This window comes from Pelodiscus sinensis, chromosome 4 (genome assembly GCF_049634645.1).
Source record: "Pelodiscus sinensis isolate JC-2024 chromosome 4, ASM4963464v1, whole genome shotgun sequence".
Classification (NCBI taxonomy): domain Eukaryota; kingdom Metazoa; phylum Chordata; order Testudines; family Trionychidae; genus Pelodiscus; species Pelodiscus sinensis.
Window position 1 is genome coordinate 67,362,599 of NC_134714.1, and position 20,319 is coordinate 67,382,917.

At 41.0% G+C, this 20,319-nt stretch overlaps 1 protein-coding gene across 3 annotated transcripts in view; it reads left to right on the forward strand.

Annotated features, from left to right (window-relative positions):
• Positions 1-20,319, forward strand: part of MIDEAS (mitotic deacetylase associated SANT domain protein) — an 81,596-nt gene that overhangs the window by 35,684 nt on the left and 25,593 nt on the right. For all 3 annotated transcript variants that reach the window (XM_006128609.4, XM_075927260.1, XM_006128608.4), the window contains exon 2: positions 17,479-19,178. In XM_006128609.4, the coding sequence (XP_006128671.2) occupies positions 17,721-19,178 (1,458 nt within the window). In that variant the 5' untranslated portion in view covers positions 17,479-17,720. The remainder of the gene's footprint in view (positions 1-17,478; positions 19,179-20,319) is intronic.

Below are 20,319 nucleotides of genomic sequence, written 5' to 3' on the forward strand. Positions count from 1 at the left end.
TGATGCCATCCAGGAGAATCATGAGATAAGAAACAGTTGCTTTGCAGCAGTCTTTTATTTCATTTTGTTGTTGACATCTTGCAAGATTTGGCAAACATTTCTATTTAGTTATTTTGGAAACATCACCTAGAAAGTTAAACTGAGGATCTGGTTTGTGTTCATTATTCTGGAGCACCTGGAAAGGACATTGTCACCTCAAAAATTAGGGTTTTTTCCCCTCCCATCATTGTTTGTAATAAGCTTAAAACACAAGTGTTTCCTTAACATTATTTGTTTTTCTTTGCATGCATGATGATTTTGTTCTTGTGGGGTGAGTCATAAGTGCAGGGCTTCCTATGCTGGTTTACTGTTGTAGTAGGTTGAACTAAGAAACACACATTGTGGCTCTGCTTTCTTATAATCTATCTATTACATTCTTTCCTCCATAAACCAATATAAAGCCCATAAACACTTTGGAAAGCCAACTTTGTATAATTTCAGAGTTTACAAACAGGTATAAGAAAAAATATGACACTAGGGCATGTTAACGTCCTTTTAAAGTACAGAATGTTGTATAGGGCTTGCTCTGAGGTGCAGCTGCTGCTCTTCTGACCCTCCAACTCCATTGGACATTCTTTCTTCATGGCATGCCCTTTGCTAGAATGTGTCAGAATATTTGGAAGGAATGAGGAAGATGTCAGTGATGTTAATGAGTAAATAAAACAGTTTAAATGGCTTTTTTTAAAGCTACATACAAACAAAAGAAACCAATTTAATTAAAGCATGTATTTTATAAGTCCTTTTCAGTGCCTTCCTTTCTCTTCACTACCACTACTTGCTAGTAGAGGGCAAAAGAAATAAGAAAGATATTCATTTTTCTATATACCAATTCATATTAATCAAAGTGAAATTTATACTTAGTCCTTACTTTTCTTTGCCTTGATTTTATCACTTCCTGTTTCAAAACAATAATTCTGTGTTCAAATTCACTTTGTTTAGCTATTTAAAGTAGGGATGTAACAGCCCATTTAATTGATTAAATGTTTAACCATTTAACTGATTACAGGAGAGTGGGCGGGCCCTCCACCCACTAGGGTTGGGCTAGAGTGACCCCTGCCACAGGCAGGGATGCTCCAGCCTGGCTGCTCTCTGCCCCCCGCCTCCCACGAGGACTGCTACTGCAGCCATGGCTCCTGCTCCTCCTCCTCCCCCCTCCTCCATGGGTGCTGCCACCTCCCCTGAGTGCTCTTCATTTAAAACTTGGACTGGGATTGAGAGAGCCTAAAAGTCTGAGTTTTAAGGGCAGAGCACCCTGGGAAAGGGAATTGATTATTGGTTAAAGGTCAACCTGGTCAACCACAACAGTAGCATACTGGTTAAACAGTTATCTGGCTAGCCGCTAAAATCCCTAGTACATGATGATTAAATCTCTGATTTCCTGAAGATCTTGTATCAAATGGGTAGGTAGATTGTTGTATAGCTTTCTGCTCACTCTCTGTCCTCACTAAGCTACTGAACGTCACTCTAGTGACCCTGATTGGTACATTTACTTTATGAAGTTTTATTGATTTATTGTCAGACTGAGAGTGAGATTGGAGAAATCAGAAGGGTGGTGTTATTATCTTTAAGATGTGCCTCATAGGTGCACCAGGTAGCTGTTCTGACTCCTTGAGAAGTTGCTGCATTAGGGATGTGAACGACTGATTCTCCGACATGCAAATACTTATCAGATAATGATACACTAGTTGACTAGTCATTTCCCACCCCCTTGCTGCTTCTATCAGAAAGAGGCAGCAAAGGGAGAGGGAAGAGGGAGGGGGTGCTTCAAAGTGGCAGTGCAGTGTGGAGCCTGGGGTCAGCTGGGGACTCCCCATTATCCCCACAGCGCTTTTACCTTTGAAGTGTAACAGCCTTGGGCTTTGCCCTTATTGACTAATTGAATAGTTGATGCACATTGCATTAACTATTCGATTGACTAGTTGCTTGAAATTTGACATTGCTATGCTGCATCATTACTTTCGTCAGTAAGGATGTGCCAGGCACATGAAGAGTAACACTGGGAATATATTTTGGATTTTTTGTTGTCCCCATGTAGCTGTTTATGTACAGCTGTGCCAAAGTGGTTAAACTTCCTAGATGCTAATTCCTCCCTTCAGTAGTCCTTGTCTCTCATAAACTGTGTCCTCTCATACTGTCATCCTTCAAAGATATGCACGCACTGGAGAGTTCCTTCTGTGCTATGCAGCATTTTCACAAGAGGGCTCTCTTTGCTTTTTGTCTTTCAAAATGCCTTACTGAATTCCAGGGCTCTCATCTAATGCAGTTGCCTAATGATTCTTTTCGGGAATGCCAGCCATAGGACTACATTACTCTGTGTATTTTATCTGCACTGAGCTAGAAGCAGTCTTGCCAGTCAGCGTCTCTTTTTCACTCTGAATTTAGATTGCACTGGGCACCTGAAAAACACATTTCGTTAGACCTAAACCTTTTAAAATTATTGTTGCAAATGTTTTTCTGCCTGTGGTAAGGTGGCATAACTTAGTACAGGATTTAATTTATTGTGCTTTCTGAACAAGGGTATGATTTTCAGTGCATGGTTGACCCAATAAGCCTTGCTCCTCCATACCCTGGGGCTACGTCTACACTGGCCCCTTTTTCGAAAGGGGCATGCTAATTTTAAACTTCGGAATGGGGAAATCTGCGGGGGATTTAAATATCCCCCGCGGGATTTAAATAAAGATGTCCGCCGCTTTTTTCCGGCTTGGGGAAAAGCCGGAAAAAAGCGTCTAGACTGGCCCGATCCTCCGGAATAAAGCCCTATTCCAGAGTATCTCTTATTACTACTTTGAAGGAAGAAATAAGAGATCCTCCGGAATAGGGCTTTATTCCGGAGGATTGGGCCAGTCTATAGACGTTTTTTTCCGGCTTTTCCCCAAGCCGAAAAAAAGTGGTGGACATCTTTATTTAAATCCCCCGCGGATTTCCCTATTCCGAAGTTTAAAATTAGCATGCCCCTTTCGAAAAAGGGGCCAGTGTAGACCTAGCCTGGGTGGATAAGATAGATCCCACTATCTTCCACATTGCTTTACGCTAGGGATGTTAAATATCAGTTAACTGAATAATTGACTAACCTCATGCATTCTTATTAGTTACTCAACTATTCTATAGTCCCCAGAGGCAGGGCTGGCAGCCAGTGCGCTCTGGCCCCACTTCCAAGGAGCCCCCTGCCACTCAGTGCTGCTGCCTCTGTGATGCTAGTCTATTGAATTAACTCCAGTGCACCACATTTTGCATCTACATTTGCCCTCATGTTTATAGATGAAGGAATCGTGTACATTTCAAAATGGGAAGGTTTTTTTTTTTTTTTTTTTTTTAACCCTCCATTCTGCTTGTGTGTTCATGGAGTTGACCTTGTTCCCTTCAACTTTGCAGCTGGCAATTTGACAGGGATTGTCCATGTGCGCTCCTCTGGAGTTAATTTACTTTCAGGTAGGAGGTCTTAGTGTCACATGTTTCCTTGCTTTTCTTCCCAGTCCTTGGTTCATCATGGCCACAAACTGAGAACTGGAGGAAAATAACTTCATTTCTTTGCTGCCTGGAAAGATCAGCAAATATAAAAATTCACTCTTCTTGTTATCTCTTACCACATTTCCCCCAGGTGCTGAATTAAATAGATGAACTTTATCTTCTATGTAGTGGCATGGTGTACAGTTGGCAGGGAGTAAAAATCAATTATTTTAAAAAAAATTAAATCAGATGTCTTATTTTTATCAATTAAAATATTACATTTGTCATTTAAAAATAAGTTTCAATTCAATCTTATCATAAACATGCTACACCTACACTTACAGTCTCATAAAAATGAATTAATAGCTCTAGTCTGTCTGTCTGAACAATCAGTTCTTGCTTCTTGAAAGTTCTGGGTCTTCAGTTTCTGTTTCTCAAGAGACTAACGTGTCTGTATTCGCACAGGCTTCATAGGATTGTTTTTGTTCTGGGCTTGTCTAGAGTACCTGGGCCAAATACAGCAGTTAGTCAAGACATTGTCTAAAGATAGTGCAACAATATACAGGAAAAGACAGAGGGTTCATAGAAAGGAACAGTGGAGTATACTGGAAAGAAAAAGGGAAGACATTATTCATCATATACAACTTCATATATTCCCTTACACTTTTGCAAAACTGCCATGGCTTCTGGGTATAAGAGAGACCTTATCTGGAAATATTTTGAAGAAATTTGTTCCCTGGGTAAAAAAGAAAAATATGTCAAGTGTAAGCAGTGCAAGAAGGAGATGCAGGGCCTAGCTGCAAGAATGAAGCATCATAGGGAAAATTACTTAGTGGGAGAAAATGCTGTGGATGAAGATGTAAATATGCCTGAAGAACAATGTGGGTCAACTGTGCAGTGCATCGTTCTTTAAGATTCTCTGTGCCTTTTAGTATGCGTGTGATTTAACAAGTAAATTCCCAAGCTGTTTGCTATATTGGATATTTCTAGGGAAAAAAAGTTTAGCTTAGCTAATTCTTATGGCTTGTTTAATTAGTTAACTAGGTTATAATCTGTTACTGCAGCTTTCTGTACTGTATACTTGGGTAAGAGAAATCTAGAGTTGCCAGTTGCCACCAAGTGTCATTCTCTTATTTTGTATTACATAATATAATACATGCCTCTTATTTTGGAACTTCATGGTTACAGACCATATTGGATGCTATAAGTCTATTCCCTATCTTACTTTAGTATAACTCAGCTTTCCCAAAGAAACCCCATCCTATACTTGTTTTCAGTGGAGCTTACTCCAAAATAAAGTGCACTCTAAACCCAGTCAGTATTAGCTTTTTTGGTAACTTGAATCAGATCTGCATCAGAATGACAGTGGTGGTGAGGAAGATGAGAAATAGTGGTAGAAGTTCTAAGAACACCGTTCATTTAGTGTCCTTAAAACTTCTCCGTGTACATTCTGAGGACTTGTCTGTTAGAGTTAATAAGAATTGAAAATTTAAAAAAAAGTTTAAGGACCACTCAGGAGACTGCTGCAATTGCAAATGTGAAACATTTATGTAACATTTAAGATTTAGTTTAATATAAGTGCTATTGTGTTTCTGTGTAAGATTTAGTTCTCCTCATTCCTATTATGCTGCTGCTGCATCTGCAGCTTGACACAGGTAATGAGTTTTATGTACTGTTTCTAATTTAATAAAATCAAGTTAATTAAAAAAAATCGCAAAATGCTGTGTTGAGCTGTAAATTAACATGATTTTAGTGATCAGATTTTCCACCATTGTTTGAAGAAATATGTGAAGAAGTATCAGTGGGAAACTTGATTTAAAATAATGATTTTTGATGATTTTAAATTGTGATCAATTATTTAAATTGCCTTGATTTTAAATCAATTGGTAGGCAGTAATCTGTATTGTGACTCTTTGTTCTCTGCCTTTAATTCCTTTGTCAGAGAGAAAATGGATTGATCCAGAAGCTATTTATTATTCCCCCTCGTGTGCGCAACATAGGTTATTTTTATCTGATTTGTGTAAACAGCCCTATCCCCATTACTTAAGGCTCATTTCTCACTAGATGATGATATACAGCTGGAGTGTATTGACTGGCGTGTTGTACATATGACCCAGGAGGTAACTGTCTCACTTTACTGTGCACTGTTGAGGCCTCAGCTGGAGTACTGTGTTCAGTTCTGAGTGCCTTACTTCAGGAAAGGTGTGGTCAAACTGACGAATCCAGAGAAGACCAACAAAAATTACAAAAGTTTGGGAAAACCCTATCTATGAGGAAAGGTTTTAAAAAAAAAAAAAAAACGTGGGCATGGTAATCTGGAGAAAAGGAGGGGTGTTTTTGGGTGGATGGGGCGATCTGATAACACTCTTCAAATATATTATAAGCTACTATGAAGAGGATGGTCATCAATTTTTCTCCATGTCCACAAAAGTCAGACAAGCAGTAAAGGGCTGCAGCAAGGAAGATTTAAGTAAGGTATTGGGAAAAACTTTGAACTAAAAGGGAAGTTAAGCTGGAAATGGCTTCCAGGAGATGTTGTAGAATCCCCATCATTGGAGGTTTTAAAGAACAGGTAGGATGACTGTTGTCAGGGATGGCATGGATTTATTTACATGATCCTGCCTAGGGCAGGAAGCTGGACTTGTTAGCTTGTCAAAGTCCCTTCCAGCCCTGCATTTCTATGATTCTATAACAGTGTGCTAAATAAAAATCACATGGTTTTAGTGTCTTTTAGAGTTACTTCAGTACTTAACTATGCATGTACATTTAGGGAGTGTTTTATAGTGCAGGAGATTTATGTCAGGACTTTGTTCTGTTCATGATTCTACCACTGATCTCTCTTTAGTTTCTCATCCATTAGAATATGGGTTTTTTGTGATACTTTACCCACACTTCATAAATGCCTTGAGATCCTTTAATTTAAAAAAGTGCTAATTATTAAGGCCGAAAGAAGGCTGTACCTGAAGCAACTATTCTGACTTAGACAGGAAGCAGAGAACTGTGTAGCCTGGTGCATCTGATTCCAGGAACAATTTTTAGATTGATTCACCAGAGACAAAGAGATTGAACTTCTTAAAGAGGAGAGTAGAAGCTAAGCAGCTGCCAGCAAGGGGATTTAATGAGAAACCAATCACGTCAAACTAATCTGCTAGAGTTTCTTTAAGAGGATGACAAGGAAAATTGATGTGGACAAGGCAATGGAGGCATTCTAGTTAGATCCGAGCAAGGATAGAGTATTGCATGAAGCTGCTTGTAAAATGGATGTGCTTGGACTCTGGACTAGTGGTGAAATAAAGGATGAGCCACTACTATTTATTCTAATTTTCTGCACCCTATACTTCATCCACTTTTCTGAAGAGGAGCTACACAGCATTTCTCCTAGCTCAGTTCTGGGGTCTTCTATCTCTACCAGGGGTGGGGAACCTCAGGCCAGTGACTGGATGTGGCCCCCAGCTTGCCTGGATCCAGCCCCTGAGGCTCAGCAGTGTGGAGTGCCCCGCCTACCATCCACCCACAGAGCTGGAGCACACAAAACCAACTTGCCTGGGCCCCCCTAGGCTCTGGTGTGCAAGAAGAATGTGGGGAGTGTCTTTCTCTTTCTCAGTCAGGGGCTTCTCACATTGCTTCTCACTTGTGTGTGGCCCTTGACTGATTTTTCTGTGGGTTAGTGGCCTGTGACCAAAAAAGGTTCCCCACCTCTGCTCTATATCATGGTTTTCAAACTGGAGTACACATACTTCTAGAGGTACAGGAGCTCTCATCAGGGGGTATTCAAGAAAAATCGTGTAATGGCAGACAATGGATTGTGTTATACCTTGCAGAGTTTTTTTTCACATGTATATTATAACCCTGTCTCAGATGGAAAGAGGTATGCAACCTATAAAGTTTGAAAATCATTGATCTGATAGTTGTATGCAAAACATCTTAAAGCTGAGCAGTGATGCATAGAATTCAAATTCTCTTATGATGCCAAATGCGAGTGGAACAGCAGATGGAAGTGAGGAGACCATAAAACTGCAGGAGGCTCTCTGCAGAATAGTTTCATGGTATTACAAAATTTGAGGTCAGTAACTTGGCATATGAAATAGTAGAGAAAAATAGTGTTAAAAGGAAAACAGTAGTTAAAGTAGGGATTTGAAAGGTTAGCTGGGTAATAGGTGATGCTTACTGATTCTGGTTAACCAGTGGGGGCTGGAGCAGCTCCCCACCTAGGGTATGTCTAGTCTACATGGCTCCGTCGATGGAGCCATGTAAACTAATTTACCTGACATAGTCAATGAAGCGGGGATTTAAATAATCCCTGCATCATTAAAATAAAAATGGCCACCGCGCTGTGCTGACAATCAGCTGATCCAGCACAGTGCTGCAGTCTAGATGTGGATCGGTTGATGAGGGAAGCTTTTGTCGACCGCTCCTGTAAACCTCATTTCACAAGGCATAAGGGAGCAGTCGACAGAGGCTTCCCTTGTCGACTGATCCGCGTATAGACTGCCGCGCTTTGCTGGATCAGCTGATTGTCAGCACAGCGCGGCGGCTACTTTTATTTTAATGAAGCGGGGATTATTTAAATCCCCGCTTCATTGACTATGTTGGGTAAACTAGTATACATGGCTCTGTCGACGGAGCCATGTAGTCTAGACATACCTCTACCGGGGCAGGCAGCTGCTCCAGTCCCACGAAGGGGCCTGTGGACAAGGGCTGCTCCGGTTGTCCAGAACCAGGGCTGGGCTTAAGCGCCCTCCCACTCTTTATTTGGTTAAATGATTAAACATAATGTTTAAATTACGGATGTAAAATGCCATTTAATTGGTTAACCAGTTAAAGTAAAGAAATTAATGGAAATTTGGGTGCTGTAGTAAATTTCAAGACAAAAACTTTCAAAATAGAATTCATGTTAGAAATGAAGGTCTGTTTGTGTAAAATAAGTTATTGGAATGTTGTATTTTTAAAGAGGAAAAATAAACAGGGATAAAAACATTGACATTAAATAAGTCTATAGTTCAAAAAATCTAAATGTCAAAGTCTAGAAATATTCTATAATTCTGTGTCAATCTTAGTTTTTCCCCTGTTATGCTTGTCTCTTATCCTGTTACTGGTAGAAGAACACAGTAATTTACAATGTAACAGAAGTTAAATCATTCCCTCTTAGGGTACGTCTAGACTACATGCCTCTGGCGACAGAGGCATGTAGATTAGGCTACCAGACATAGTAAAATGAAGCGGCGATTTAAATAATCGCCGCTTCGTTTAAATTTACATGGCTGCCGCGCTGAGCCGACAAACAGCTGATCAGCTGTTTGTCGGCTCAGCGCGGCAGCCATGTAAATTTAAACGAAGCGGCGATTATTTAAATCGCCGCTTCATTTTACTATGTCTGGTAGCCTAATCTACATGCCTCTGTCTCCAGAGGCATGTAGTCTAGACGTACCCTAAGTTAACCGGTTCCATATTTTGTTGTTTGATCACATAAACTTCCTCCATCCTTTTTGCCCGTATCAGATACAGGGGATTTTGAGCATTTCTTGAGAGGGTTTAGAGCAGGGCTACTCAAAGCGCAGTCTGCGGGCCGGGCCCATTTGTTTGTGGCCCATGGTGTGGTTTGGGTTTACACGGGGCTCAACATGCGGCCCATGGGTGGGAGCCCAAACAAAAATCAGTTAATATAATGGTCTTCTGTTGATATGCGTTTTAGTAGTTAAGCAATGACAGTCTAGGAATTTATAAAAAGTGCTGGCATATGGGTGGAAATCAGGTAAATATTGCTTTTTATTAATATCAGCAGAACTGACTTAAATGGGGCCTGTGTGTTGTACAGTCTTGCTTTAATCTTTGTATTCATGCCCGTCAGTGTGAAAGAAGCTGTTAGCATATATTTAAGTTGTGGCCCTTGGCATGTGCTGTGAGTATCATTGTGGCCTCCGGGGCTTCCAAAGTTGAGTAGCTCTGGCTTAGACACTTAGATGTAAGGGAGCATGGCATGGGGGCAAGTTCCTGCATATGCTGCATTCCACAGCAGTAACCAGCCAGAGGCGTTCCATGCTCCTGCTCAGAAGAGTAGTACACTAGCAGTGTGTTGCAGAAACCTGTCCTAATGCAACTGCAGGATGACTCTTGTGGAGAAGTGTTAATTTTTTTAACTCAGCATGATGATGACATGAGGTCATCCCCAGACATCGGGGAGGGGAGCCTGTTTAGTCATTGGGGCAACAGAGCTCAGCAGAGAAAGCTACCAGTTGGGAACAGTGAAGCTACAGTCTGAAGATAAATCTCTTCAACTGTGGATTGTTGTTATTTTAAAGTTGGCCTACAAAGGCCTTTCATGCTGCTTTATTGTGTGTTAAAAAAGGCCTGTAAGGTTTATTTATGTATTGTTTGTTTTGAAGTTCCTCTAACTTCAGAAATGTTAGAAATATAAAATATAGTTCTTATTATTTTTCCTGGAGGAGTCTTGAATGTGATTTGTGAGCTCTTGTACCTTAATTGAAGGTGCAGGATGTTTAATCTTTAGCACATCTATTTTTCTCCGAAGTATGTCTATTTATATTTAAAACTTTGTTTTTTTTGTAACAGTTTAACAATTTTCTACCTTTCTTAACTCAGTTTTCAGTATCTTGATTTTTGTGATGTAACTTCACAAATCACCATATTCTTCCAAAATAGACAAGATTGTACTGTTTTGTGCTTCACAGAGGCTACGTCTACACTGCAAAGAATAGTCAGAAAAAGATACGCAAATTGCGAACCGCATTTTGCATATCTTTTTCTGCTTTTCTTTCAAAAGAGGCTTTTCCAAAATTTGGTGTATCTACATGGCGCCAAATTTCGGAAAAACCTTCTCTTTTGAGCCATCCCTTCTTCCTCATAAAATGAGGTTTATAGGGATGGCGAAAGAATGTATCCACTTTTGTGTAAGTTTTTACTAAAAAAGCAGATGCGTTCCTTAGACGTGGCATAGCTTTTCCAGGATACATCTGGTATCCCAGAAAAGAGCTGCAGTCTAGATGTAGCTGGAGTGAGAACCCCAATCTCTTACTGCCAGATAAGCAGAGTTTTTAGAGTACTTTAGGGTGTGTGTAGACTACAGGGTTTTGTTGACGAAAGTGGACTTTTGTCGACAAAACTATACCTGCGTCTACACTACCGCCGCGTTCTGTCGACAGTAAGTCAACAGAACGCAGCAGTTTTGTTGATGGCAGTAAACCTCATTCTACGAGGAGTAATGCCTTTTGTCGACAGAGTTCTGTCGACAAAAGGCGCTATTGCATCCACACTGTACTTTTTCAAAAAAGAGCATCTAGACTGTCTGTCGACAAAGCAGCTTACTTTGTCGACAGTACTGGCTGTAGTCTAGGCGCTCTTTGTCAGCAGAGGCTTTGTTGACAGTATCTGTCGACAAAGCCTCTGTCAACAAAAGCCTGTAATCTAGACATACTCATAGACAAGGCATGCTAATTCCCAGGAGGAAAAAAGAAAACTAAAACCACCTACATTGCTCTTGCTATAGTTCAAAGGCAGAGGCGCCCTTATACACTAATCAAATAGTCAATTAATCTAAATTTAACATCCATATTCTGAAGCAGGTGGAAAAGAAAGATCTTCTAACTACAGTCCATGTAAGGCTTTGTCTACACTTTTTAAGTTTAAAATGCAGCGACAGCAGAGCTTTAAGTCGGAAAGGTAAATTCTTCTCTTCTCCTTGAAGAGCTGTATCAGAGGCAGGGGGGAGGGGAAGAGCCACCCCCTGCCCTGCTCTGGGAGTCACCCCCAGCCCTGCTCATACAATTAAACACTATCTAATATCCCTACTTCAACCACCAGTGAGCAAGTAGTGGAGGTGGGTATCTGATTTGAGAACAGTCTGTTGTACGGTAGCAAGGGGACAGGAAACTGCTAAGGCTTTAGTTGAATACATGAAGATAACAGTGTGCAAGATTTGAATAGTCCGTACTATAGGAGTTCACAAAAGACAAAGGAAGGAAAAGGGCAAAGGAATTTTTTTCCCAAACATATACTTTGCAACTGCTTTGGAAGGTATCATAGCATCATAGGCATTATTATTTGCATAACCTTACCCACTAACAGGGCTGCTAAATTTGTAGCAATTCTGCAGACAGCAATGGGAAAAATCACACTAATGCTCTGAAGCAATGTACGTTACTACTTTTGTCTGAGAGCTGTTCATGTTCGCAGCCTGGGTTCCATTTTAAGGCATCTGTGATCCGGGGTGTGTGGGTTTTTTCCCATGGTGCAGACTTGAGGCAGGGTTTCACTGAGCATGTTTTGTGATTTTGCATTTTAAAAGATATTTTTTTCCATCTCCTTTGTGTCTCATTTCTTCTGTAGTTATCTTTGTGCTGTCCAAAGGGGATTGGAAAATAAGCTGAGAGTTTGTGTTGGGTGAAGGAAGGAACGCCTTGGTCTCTGTCATACGAGGTGGCAGAGTTCCATTGCTTATAGCCAGGGTGAAAGAGAAGGGAAGAGAAATGCAGTAAGTGAGAGGCAGAGGAAGTGAGTCAGTTCTCACTGAAACAGCAAGCCCTGATTCCACTTGCAGGGAAGCCAACCCTTGGTCTAGATTGAAGGTGAAGTTGCATAAACCCTGTGTCTGCCTGTTCTTCCTAGTTTTAAAATCTTCTCTGCAACCTTGTGAGATTTGAGGAGATTCAGATTATGGGACCTTAGGCAAAGGGAGACATCCAGTCTAACTTCAATTTTTTATGCATAAAATATTTTATTGCACCTTTTTGTTAAGGTCTTTAATGAATAATAATGCAAATATCTTGTCTGCTCTGTCTGGGTTTTAAAAAATCCTATGGCAAATTGCATAAGAGGTGGCCCTGCTTTCCTTGCTTAGGTATTCCTCTCCTACACAGCACAACTCTGTCTTGTCATTTGCTTCCTTGCCCACACCAAAGGAAGCTGCTTTTCTGTGGTGGTTGAAGTGATCCTGGAATGTAAGTTGGTATGTAAAGCACTTCATGATTCTCTGGGATGAAACACAACATTTAAATGTTTAATATGCTCGAGTGTGGAAGCATCTTTGTTCTTTACTAACTCTAATAGTGTTTTTCTCTCTTCTCCTATGTCCTCTGTGCTTTTTTTCCTTTCCCATTGTTTTATGGTACTTGTAACCTAGTTTGCATCTGTGCTTACTGGTTTTCATCACTGTTTTTATTATCAATTCCGTTCCACTGGTGCGAATGTTAAACTATGGTGAATCTTATTTTAGCAGTGCTCAAAAACAGCACTCTCCCCGCCCTCCCCCCCACCACAAAATAGTCCACCACTCAAAATCATATGGAGTACAGTTCTCAACTTGCTGCAATTATCATTCATTCCTCTTTGATAACGAAAGGAAGGTTGTGGTCACTGTGCAAGCCAGATAGTAAAGACAGTTTGTGGGCTGTCATTCAGACTTTTCACAATGGGAAGGAGGTGGAGAAATATCAAAAGCAACTGCAAATAAATGTTTCTACCCCCCAAGAGAATCCATATATTTGTCCTCAAACTGTTACATTCAGATCAACCTCTGCAGCACAAACCAGGAATGAGAGGCTGAATTGGAATCTAGGACTTTGGTTCCATATACTTAAGTGTACTGTGCAGGCCGTGAGTTGGACATATGTTGTGGTGTTTGTGTGGTGTAATGTATGATTAGGTGAAGCCCCCACTGTCTTGCAAATAGAGTGAGCATCCACAAACGATATAGTCCAAATTTGCCTTCTTTCAGGAGTCTCTTCCATATATCCCAACTATACATATAAAATGATGGGGACTAAATTAGCTATTACCACACCAGAAAGAGCTCTTGAAATACTTATGGATAGTTCTTTGAAAACATCCACTTAAGGTGCAGCTGAAGTCAAAAAAGGAGACAATGTTAGGAATAATTAAAAAAGGGATACATAAGAAGACAGAAAATACCATAATGCCTCTCTATAAATCCATGGTACGCCCACATCTTGAATATTGTGTGTAGGGTTGCCAGGTATCTGGTTTTTGCGCTCTCTGCCCGGTAAAAAAAAAAAAAATCAGAAAATATCGGACATGTGTAATGTCAGGTATTTTCTGAATTTCCGGCTGGGCATTGGACGGAAGCTTGGCGGGGGTGGGGGAGCAACTGGGAGGCAGAGCCTTGATTGGCACTGGGAGCCTGTGGTCGCGTGCAAAAGCCAGGCAGGGACGAGGGGAGTGGCTGGGAGTCCCCCCGCCCAGCTTCTGCATGCAACCAGAGGCTCCTAGCTGGGAGGTGGGGCCACAATTGGCGCTGGGAGCCTCTGTTCTTTCCGGCTGGGCACTGGATGGAAGCCTGGTGGCGTCTCCTGTGGTTGTGTGTTGAAGCCGGGCGGTGCGGGGCTTTTTTGTTTGTTTGTTTTTTTGTATGCCTGACGTGTGTGTTCTTTTCTTTTTTTTGCTCAACAAAAATTTTTAGCCTACATGTTTGGTATTTTTTGGGAGAGCATCTGGCAACCCTAATTGTGTGCAGATGTGATTGCCTCATCTCCAAAAAGATATATGGGAATTGGAAAAGATTCAGAAAAGGGCAACAAAAATAATTAGGGGTGTGGAATGGCTGCCATATGAGAAGAGCTTAATAAGAATGGGACTTTTCAATTTGGAAAAGAGATTACTAAGTGGGGATATGATGGTCTATAAAATCAGAACTGGTGTGAAGAAATAATTAAGGAAAAGTTATTTACTCCCTACCATAACAGAAGAATGAGCAGTCACCAAATGAAATTAATACGTAACAAGTGTTAAATAAAAGGAAATAATTCTTCACACAATGCATAGGCAACCTGTGGAACTCCCTGCCAGGAAAGGTCCATCAGTGGCTTTTAGCTAGGATGGGCAGGGATAGTGTCTCTAGAATCTAGTTTCTGTTTGTCAGAATTTGGAAATGGGCACCAGGATGCATCACTTGATGATTACCTGTTCTGTTTGTTCCCTTTAGGGCACGTGGCATTGGCCACTGTCAGAAAACAGGATACTGGGCTAGATGGACCTTTAGTCTGACCTGTTATAGCCATTCTTATCCTTAACACAATGACAGTAAAAACAATGATTAGTTCTGTGGCTCCTTAGAGACTAACAAAAATATATATAATATCATGAGCTTCTTTGGGCAGAATATTTATTTAAGCTATTACATTAAGTGATAGACACTAGGGATGTGAAATCCCATTTAATTGGCTAACCAGTTATCCCTGTTGTTTAACTGGTTAACCAATTTAAAGGAGGATGAGTGAGGGGGTATGTTCCAACCCGGCTGGAGTGACTCTTTCACCTGCCACTGGGCTAGAACACCTCCACCCTATGCCCACTGCAGATAGGGGCTGCACCGGCTGGGACACCGGAGTAGCCCCTGCCTGCGGGGAGCCTGGGCCCACTGCAGGCAGGGGCTGTGCTGGAGCAGCCGTTGTCCGCAGTGGATTTCTATGGGGCTGGAGCAGCCTCCTGCCCGCAACAGGTGGGGAACTGCTCCAGCCCCACCAGTTCCTGGTTATACCTTCACATCCCTAATAGATACACACAATAAAAAGTGAAAAAGTAAATTCCAACACTGACTCAGTAGTAAAGACTGAAGATGATATACATATCTAATTTAGTATGTGACATATTATATCATGTTTATAATGCTTTACCTTGAAAGCTAAACATTTTTTCTCTGAACCCATGTACAAAAAAGCAGACTTTAACTCATTACTTACTAATTCATTACTAAATTTGAGGAGCTCCTTGATTCTATTAAAAATTAATTTATTTTGCCATTATCATTACTATCAATATAATTAAACACATTTTTAATAAATGATTGTAAATGTAGGCCTTTCTAGGTAGTGTACTCTAATTTTAACTAGCTTATTTTTAAAAAGGAAATCTGTAAATTTAAATCTGATTAAAATCATTTAAAATATAAGGTAGGTAAGAACCATTTATAAAAAAAAGTATAATATTAATAAAGAATACACCATCATATTCCATATGTAGCAGTAGTAGAATCCTCATGATAATAGTTTTTTTTTCATCCCAGCACCTTTGCATTTTGCCCACTAATCCCCTCTTCCAAGGACTACGAATAAGATTCCAAAACTCTTAAGTTGCAAACAGCAGCTATTTTAAATAATTAAGCTTTTGGATTTTTTTAATATTTGCACCATTATCCACAAAACTGTAGTTTTTTTCCCCTTCCAAATGCAGGATTTCCTCATCTTTTCCTCCCTACTTGCCCACTCCCCAAGGAGGGGGGGCAGAGAGCAACTTAATTACTTTAGTGGAAGTCTAAAATTAGACCATATTCAAGTTTGGATAAGTGACAAGTTTAAGATCTGGTGTCTTGGAGTCATGCAGTCTAGAAAAAGTTGCTATATCTTATTGGAATGTGAAGATTCCTAGTTTTTCAATGTGCTGCATAACATTTTTGTCCTGGTAGGTCCTAAGATTTATTTATTTTTTACTTTAGAATCAAGGCATTATTAATTTGTTCTAGATCATTTTAGAGATGACGATGTTTTTAGCATTTTCTTTTCTCTGATGTTTGAACACATAGTTTGTTAAGAAAAACTGGCTTTGTAGGCAGAGATATACAAATAGTACTATTTTTTTTTCAAATCTAAAGTGTTTCAGAAATAATTATTCTGTAAATTGCAATTTCCTGGATGATATTATGAACATACTCATGACAGTGCATGATATCTAGGTTTGGGATGGTTTCATTGCTTAGGAGCTGGTGTTTTTACATATTTAAGTTTTTAAAATAAAATATCTCTATCCAAGTCTTTGTCAGAGAACGTTCCAGTCCATAAGCCTTTATTGTGGCTTTTCTTCCTTGATTGTGTCTATTCCTGTGCATGAGGGGCCTTCTTTTCCTGTTCTCTACCAACAGAAACTTGTTAATCCGAAGATCGTTAAAGATGCCCACAAGCCTCTTCATGATCCACTATTCAGTGTGAAATCCCGTGGCAGAAATAGCAACTTCCAACTGCTGCAAAAGGCGTTGAGAGTACAGCAGGTTGGGAAAGTCCTGCCTGTAGTCACAGGGCATTTAGTGAGCTATTGAAGGAATTTTTTGGGGCTGATGGGGCAAGATGGTTTCCACACAGTACAGCTGCTGGCTACTTTCCCCACTTTCCCTTCATGTTCAGCTGAAGGTTTTGCTGGGTTTTTTAGTTTTTTACCATGGCAGAGGGGAAATTTGGGAATGCTGAGATAATGTAGGTTGTTTGACACTTTTAGCAAGTCATGGTTATTGTTTCAGAGGTTGAATTAAAAGCAAATAATTCAGCTTATAAAAATAATTAAAAATCAGTGATTTGGTGGAAGAGAAGTGAGGAAAGTGGGAATGTGTAACAGAAAAGACTTCAGAATGAGCAAAAGGAGTGGTGCCTAATCTTTATTACACGGGGCCACATAAACCTAAATGCAATCTTGTGATTTGAAGTAACTTGAATTGATTTATATTTTAAGTTCATCTTGTTTTGTATGTATTTAAATAGGTTGTTTCTAAGTACTTTATCATCTACTTATATATTTGTGTAAACTAAAATGATGTAAATGTGACGACAAAGCACTAATGAATTGGGTGTCAGGATATTGGGTTGAAGCATGCTGCAGGTCTTATGAAATGCTGTGGTGGGCCATACACAACCTGCATGCTGTAATTTGAGCATACCTGAGCTTAAGTGTTCATTTTTTAAATCAGTAGTGCTTTTTGCAACTGCTGTTCTTATTGTGCAAAAGTATTCTATTATTTATTTTAGAGAGGAATGAATAAGTTAGACTCTACAGATGGTCAGATCTACTTTCCCTCCCTCCTCTGTCTCCATCCTTTTCCCCACTGGGCAAGATTTTCCTCATTGTGATTTCTTTGGAAGGAGGGACAGATACACACCTTATTGTTTGCTGATTCTGGGGGGGGGGGGTGTATGCCATCTGATGTCCAGGGTTTGTGCTCCTTTCTGGTGACTCATTGATGTTCATTTTCTGTTTCAGGTGCTGTGATCAAGTAGGCTCCAGCATCCTCTGACTTGCAGAGAAGAGCGGAGGGGGGGAAAAAAAGGAAAGAAAGACACACACAGAAGAAAGGGAAGTGGAGGCCCTTCTATCTAGACTTATACAAAACTATCATTACTGAAACTGGATGGGAAAGTGAACTTTTTGATGTCTTTCCTTCCCCTAGCCTCTGAGATGGAAGGGTTGTAAATCTGTGTGCGTGCCTGGGGACAGACTGAACCATGAATCTACAGGCTCAGCAAAAGACTTCAAACAAGAGGGCTGGGAAACGGATTACATTTTTTAATGAACAGGATGTAGTTGTGCCATCAAAAGAACTGCAACAGCAGCTGAAGGAAGGGCAGTACTATGGACATGGAGGGGAAATGCCTGGCTCCCAAAGTATGGAGCTATCTAAAGCAGGCGGGCTAAGTGGGGCTCCCAACAACGTTGCCTTGATGAACTCGGTTGTTTATACTCAAAACAGGGGGGACTCCATGATGATGTCCCAGCAGCTGGCTACTGTCAAATGGCAGAACTCATTGATGGCGAGCAGGTTGCCTGACAGAGTTGATACCAGTTGGCAGCCTTCACCTGCGTCATGGAACCACAGTATGGTCTATGGGGGCAATCAAAAAGGGGTCCACCCTAATTCCAATGCCCCAGGTTTCTATGGACATCCTGAAATGCTGAAAAGAAACCAGGAAAAAGAAATGGAGGTGCCACAGCTAGAACTATATGGAGATGCAGTCCAGCAGATGATGGCCCAGAAGGTTCAGCTGGAACAACAAGCACTAATCAGGCAACAAGCTCAAATGAATTCCTACCACCAGATGCAGAAGCAGCAGCAGCAGAATCAGACTCTTCCTTTGCAGCCTTTCCAGCTTGCATTTGGTCACCAAGGCCAGAAGCAAGGCCTTCCTGAATTGCTACATGTCTTTCAACAAACCCCAGCTTCTTCAAACCCAGTCTTCACTACCCAGCAGAAACAACAGTCTCTTCCCCAGTTACAACTATTTGAAAACTTCTATCCACAACAGCAGCAACAGGCTGCCATGCAAGCCTTCAGTCTCCAGCAGTCTGCTTCGATAGCTCAGCCCCATGTGGCAGCAACAGCACCCCAACATCATATGATGGCCCACCAGTTCCAGCAACCTGAGAGGAACCAGGAACTTTTTAAAGCCCTGACAGAGCAAAACCAACAGACTGTGCTACCTCAGACCCAGATACCCTTTCCAAGGAGATCAAGGAGACTCTCCAAGGAAGGTATTTTGCCATCCTCTTCTTCAGGAGAAATAATGGGTTCTAAACCAGTAGAGGAACAATCTAGCAATCTGTTCCTCCATCCCTGGCAACCACAGCAGCAAGGACTCCAGTTTCAGAACGAGACTGAAACTCTGGGCCACAACAAAGGTAGCTATCTAGAGCCCAAGAGGACACACCTGGGTCAGAAGGAGATCCTGAGTAATAATGAGTTGACGCAGCCTGAAACAGAGAGGCTGGCCACATCTTATAATGGTAGAGATGGTGAGAAGCAAGTGGCAATGACTGAAGAAGGCACTCAGAGAACTCATGATTTTGTGGGGGTGAGAGGTGGTGTGATACAGAGCACCCGAAGAAAACGGTGTGTTTCTCAAGAGGCCAACCTGCTGACCCTGGCACAAAAGGCTGTTGAGCTGGCTTCTCTTCAAAATGACAAGGTAAGAGACATCCTGACCAACACAGCATTTCTAAAGTAGCCCTCATACTATATAACATCCTAAAAATATATCTCTCAGGAAAAAAAATTATGGGAAGTCAACCTAATTGAAGAGAGACAGAGTGCACTGCTGCAGAACCAGCTCTAGAATTACCCATATGAGGGTGATTGCCTGGCCATACAGTGAGCAATGTAGTTTACTCCACTGGGATTGAATGAATCTCCTAACCAGACCCTTAGAATGAAATACAACTAGTTAATCAAATTGATCAAAAATTTAGAATACAAGGTATAAATATTCTGGCCTGTTTCACCTGACCTCTTTGTTTAAAATCCTGCCTCTTTTGACTAGTCTCCCAGATCAAAACACGAAGGATGACATCTTTAGCAAATAATTTTAAAATAATTTTTAAAAATGAAAAAATTTAAAATTCTAATTTGCTACAGCAATACAGAAATCTGGCTAACCTATAGGACAAAGGTCTGTGGAAGGGATGTAATAGTGTACCTGTGTAAATGGTTAACCTATGAGCCTGGATTCATCAATTAACCTTCACAGCTACACACAGGCCTCCCTCCCTGATACATAGTCTCTGTATCAGAGGCAGCAGCATGGAGGGAGCAGGCAGGAACTCATGCTCACAGGGAGCTTCCTCTCCCCTGTGTGCAAACGTGTAACTGTTGACAATTTCACATTTACCAGAATAAACACATTTTAACATCCCTAGTCTGTAGGAACCTTTGTAGGACTTGTTGGGGCAGATGCACTATCTCTTGGTGAACAAGAGGAAAGAGCAGTTACTCCATTGATCCCTCTGGTGTACCATAGCCAGAAGCTGAACAACATCTTATCGTATGGTTTGATGAGGAAACAGGAGACCAGGAACTGTGGGGCACAACTAAGAGCTATGTTCTCTTTCAGCCCTGCTTTCACTGATCTTACAGTGAATCCCTCACATGGGAAGGGAAAAAGACCCTTTTCTCTAAGGGCTTCATTGTTAGGGGGACACAGCAGGGATGTCAGGATATATAACTATCCTTGTCGTGATGTTCTGGATAACAGTGACAAGGAAAATAAACACATTTCTTTTTTTGCCATTTCCCCCAAATCTCCTACTTGCTCATCATTTGCTTTGCCCTGC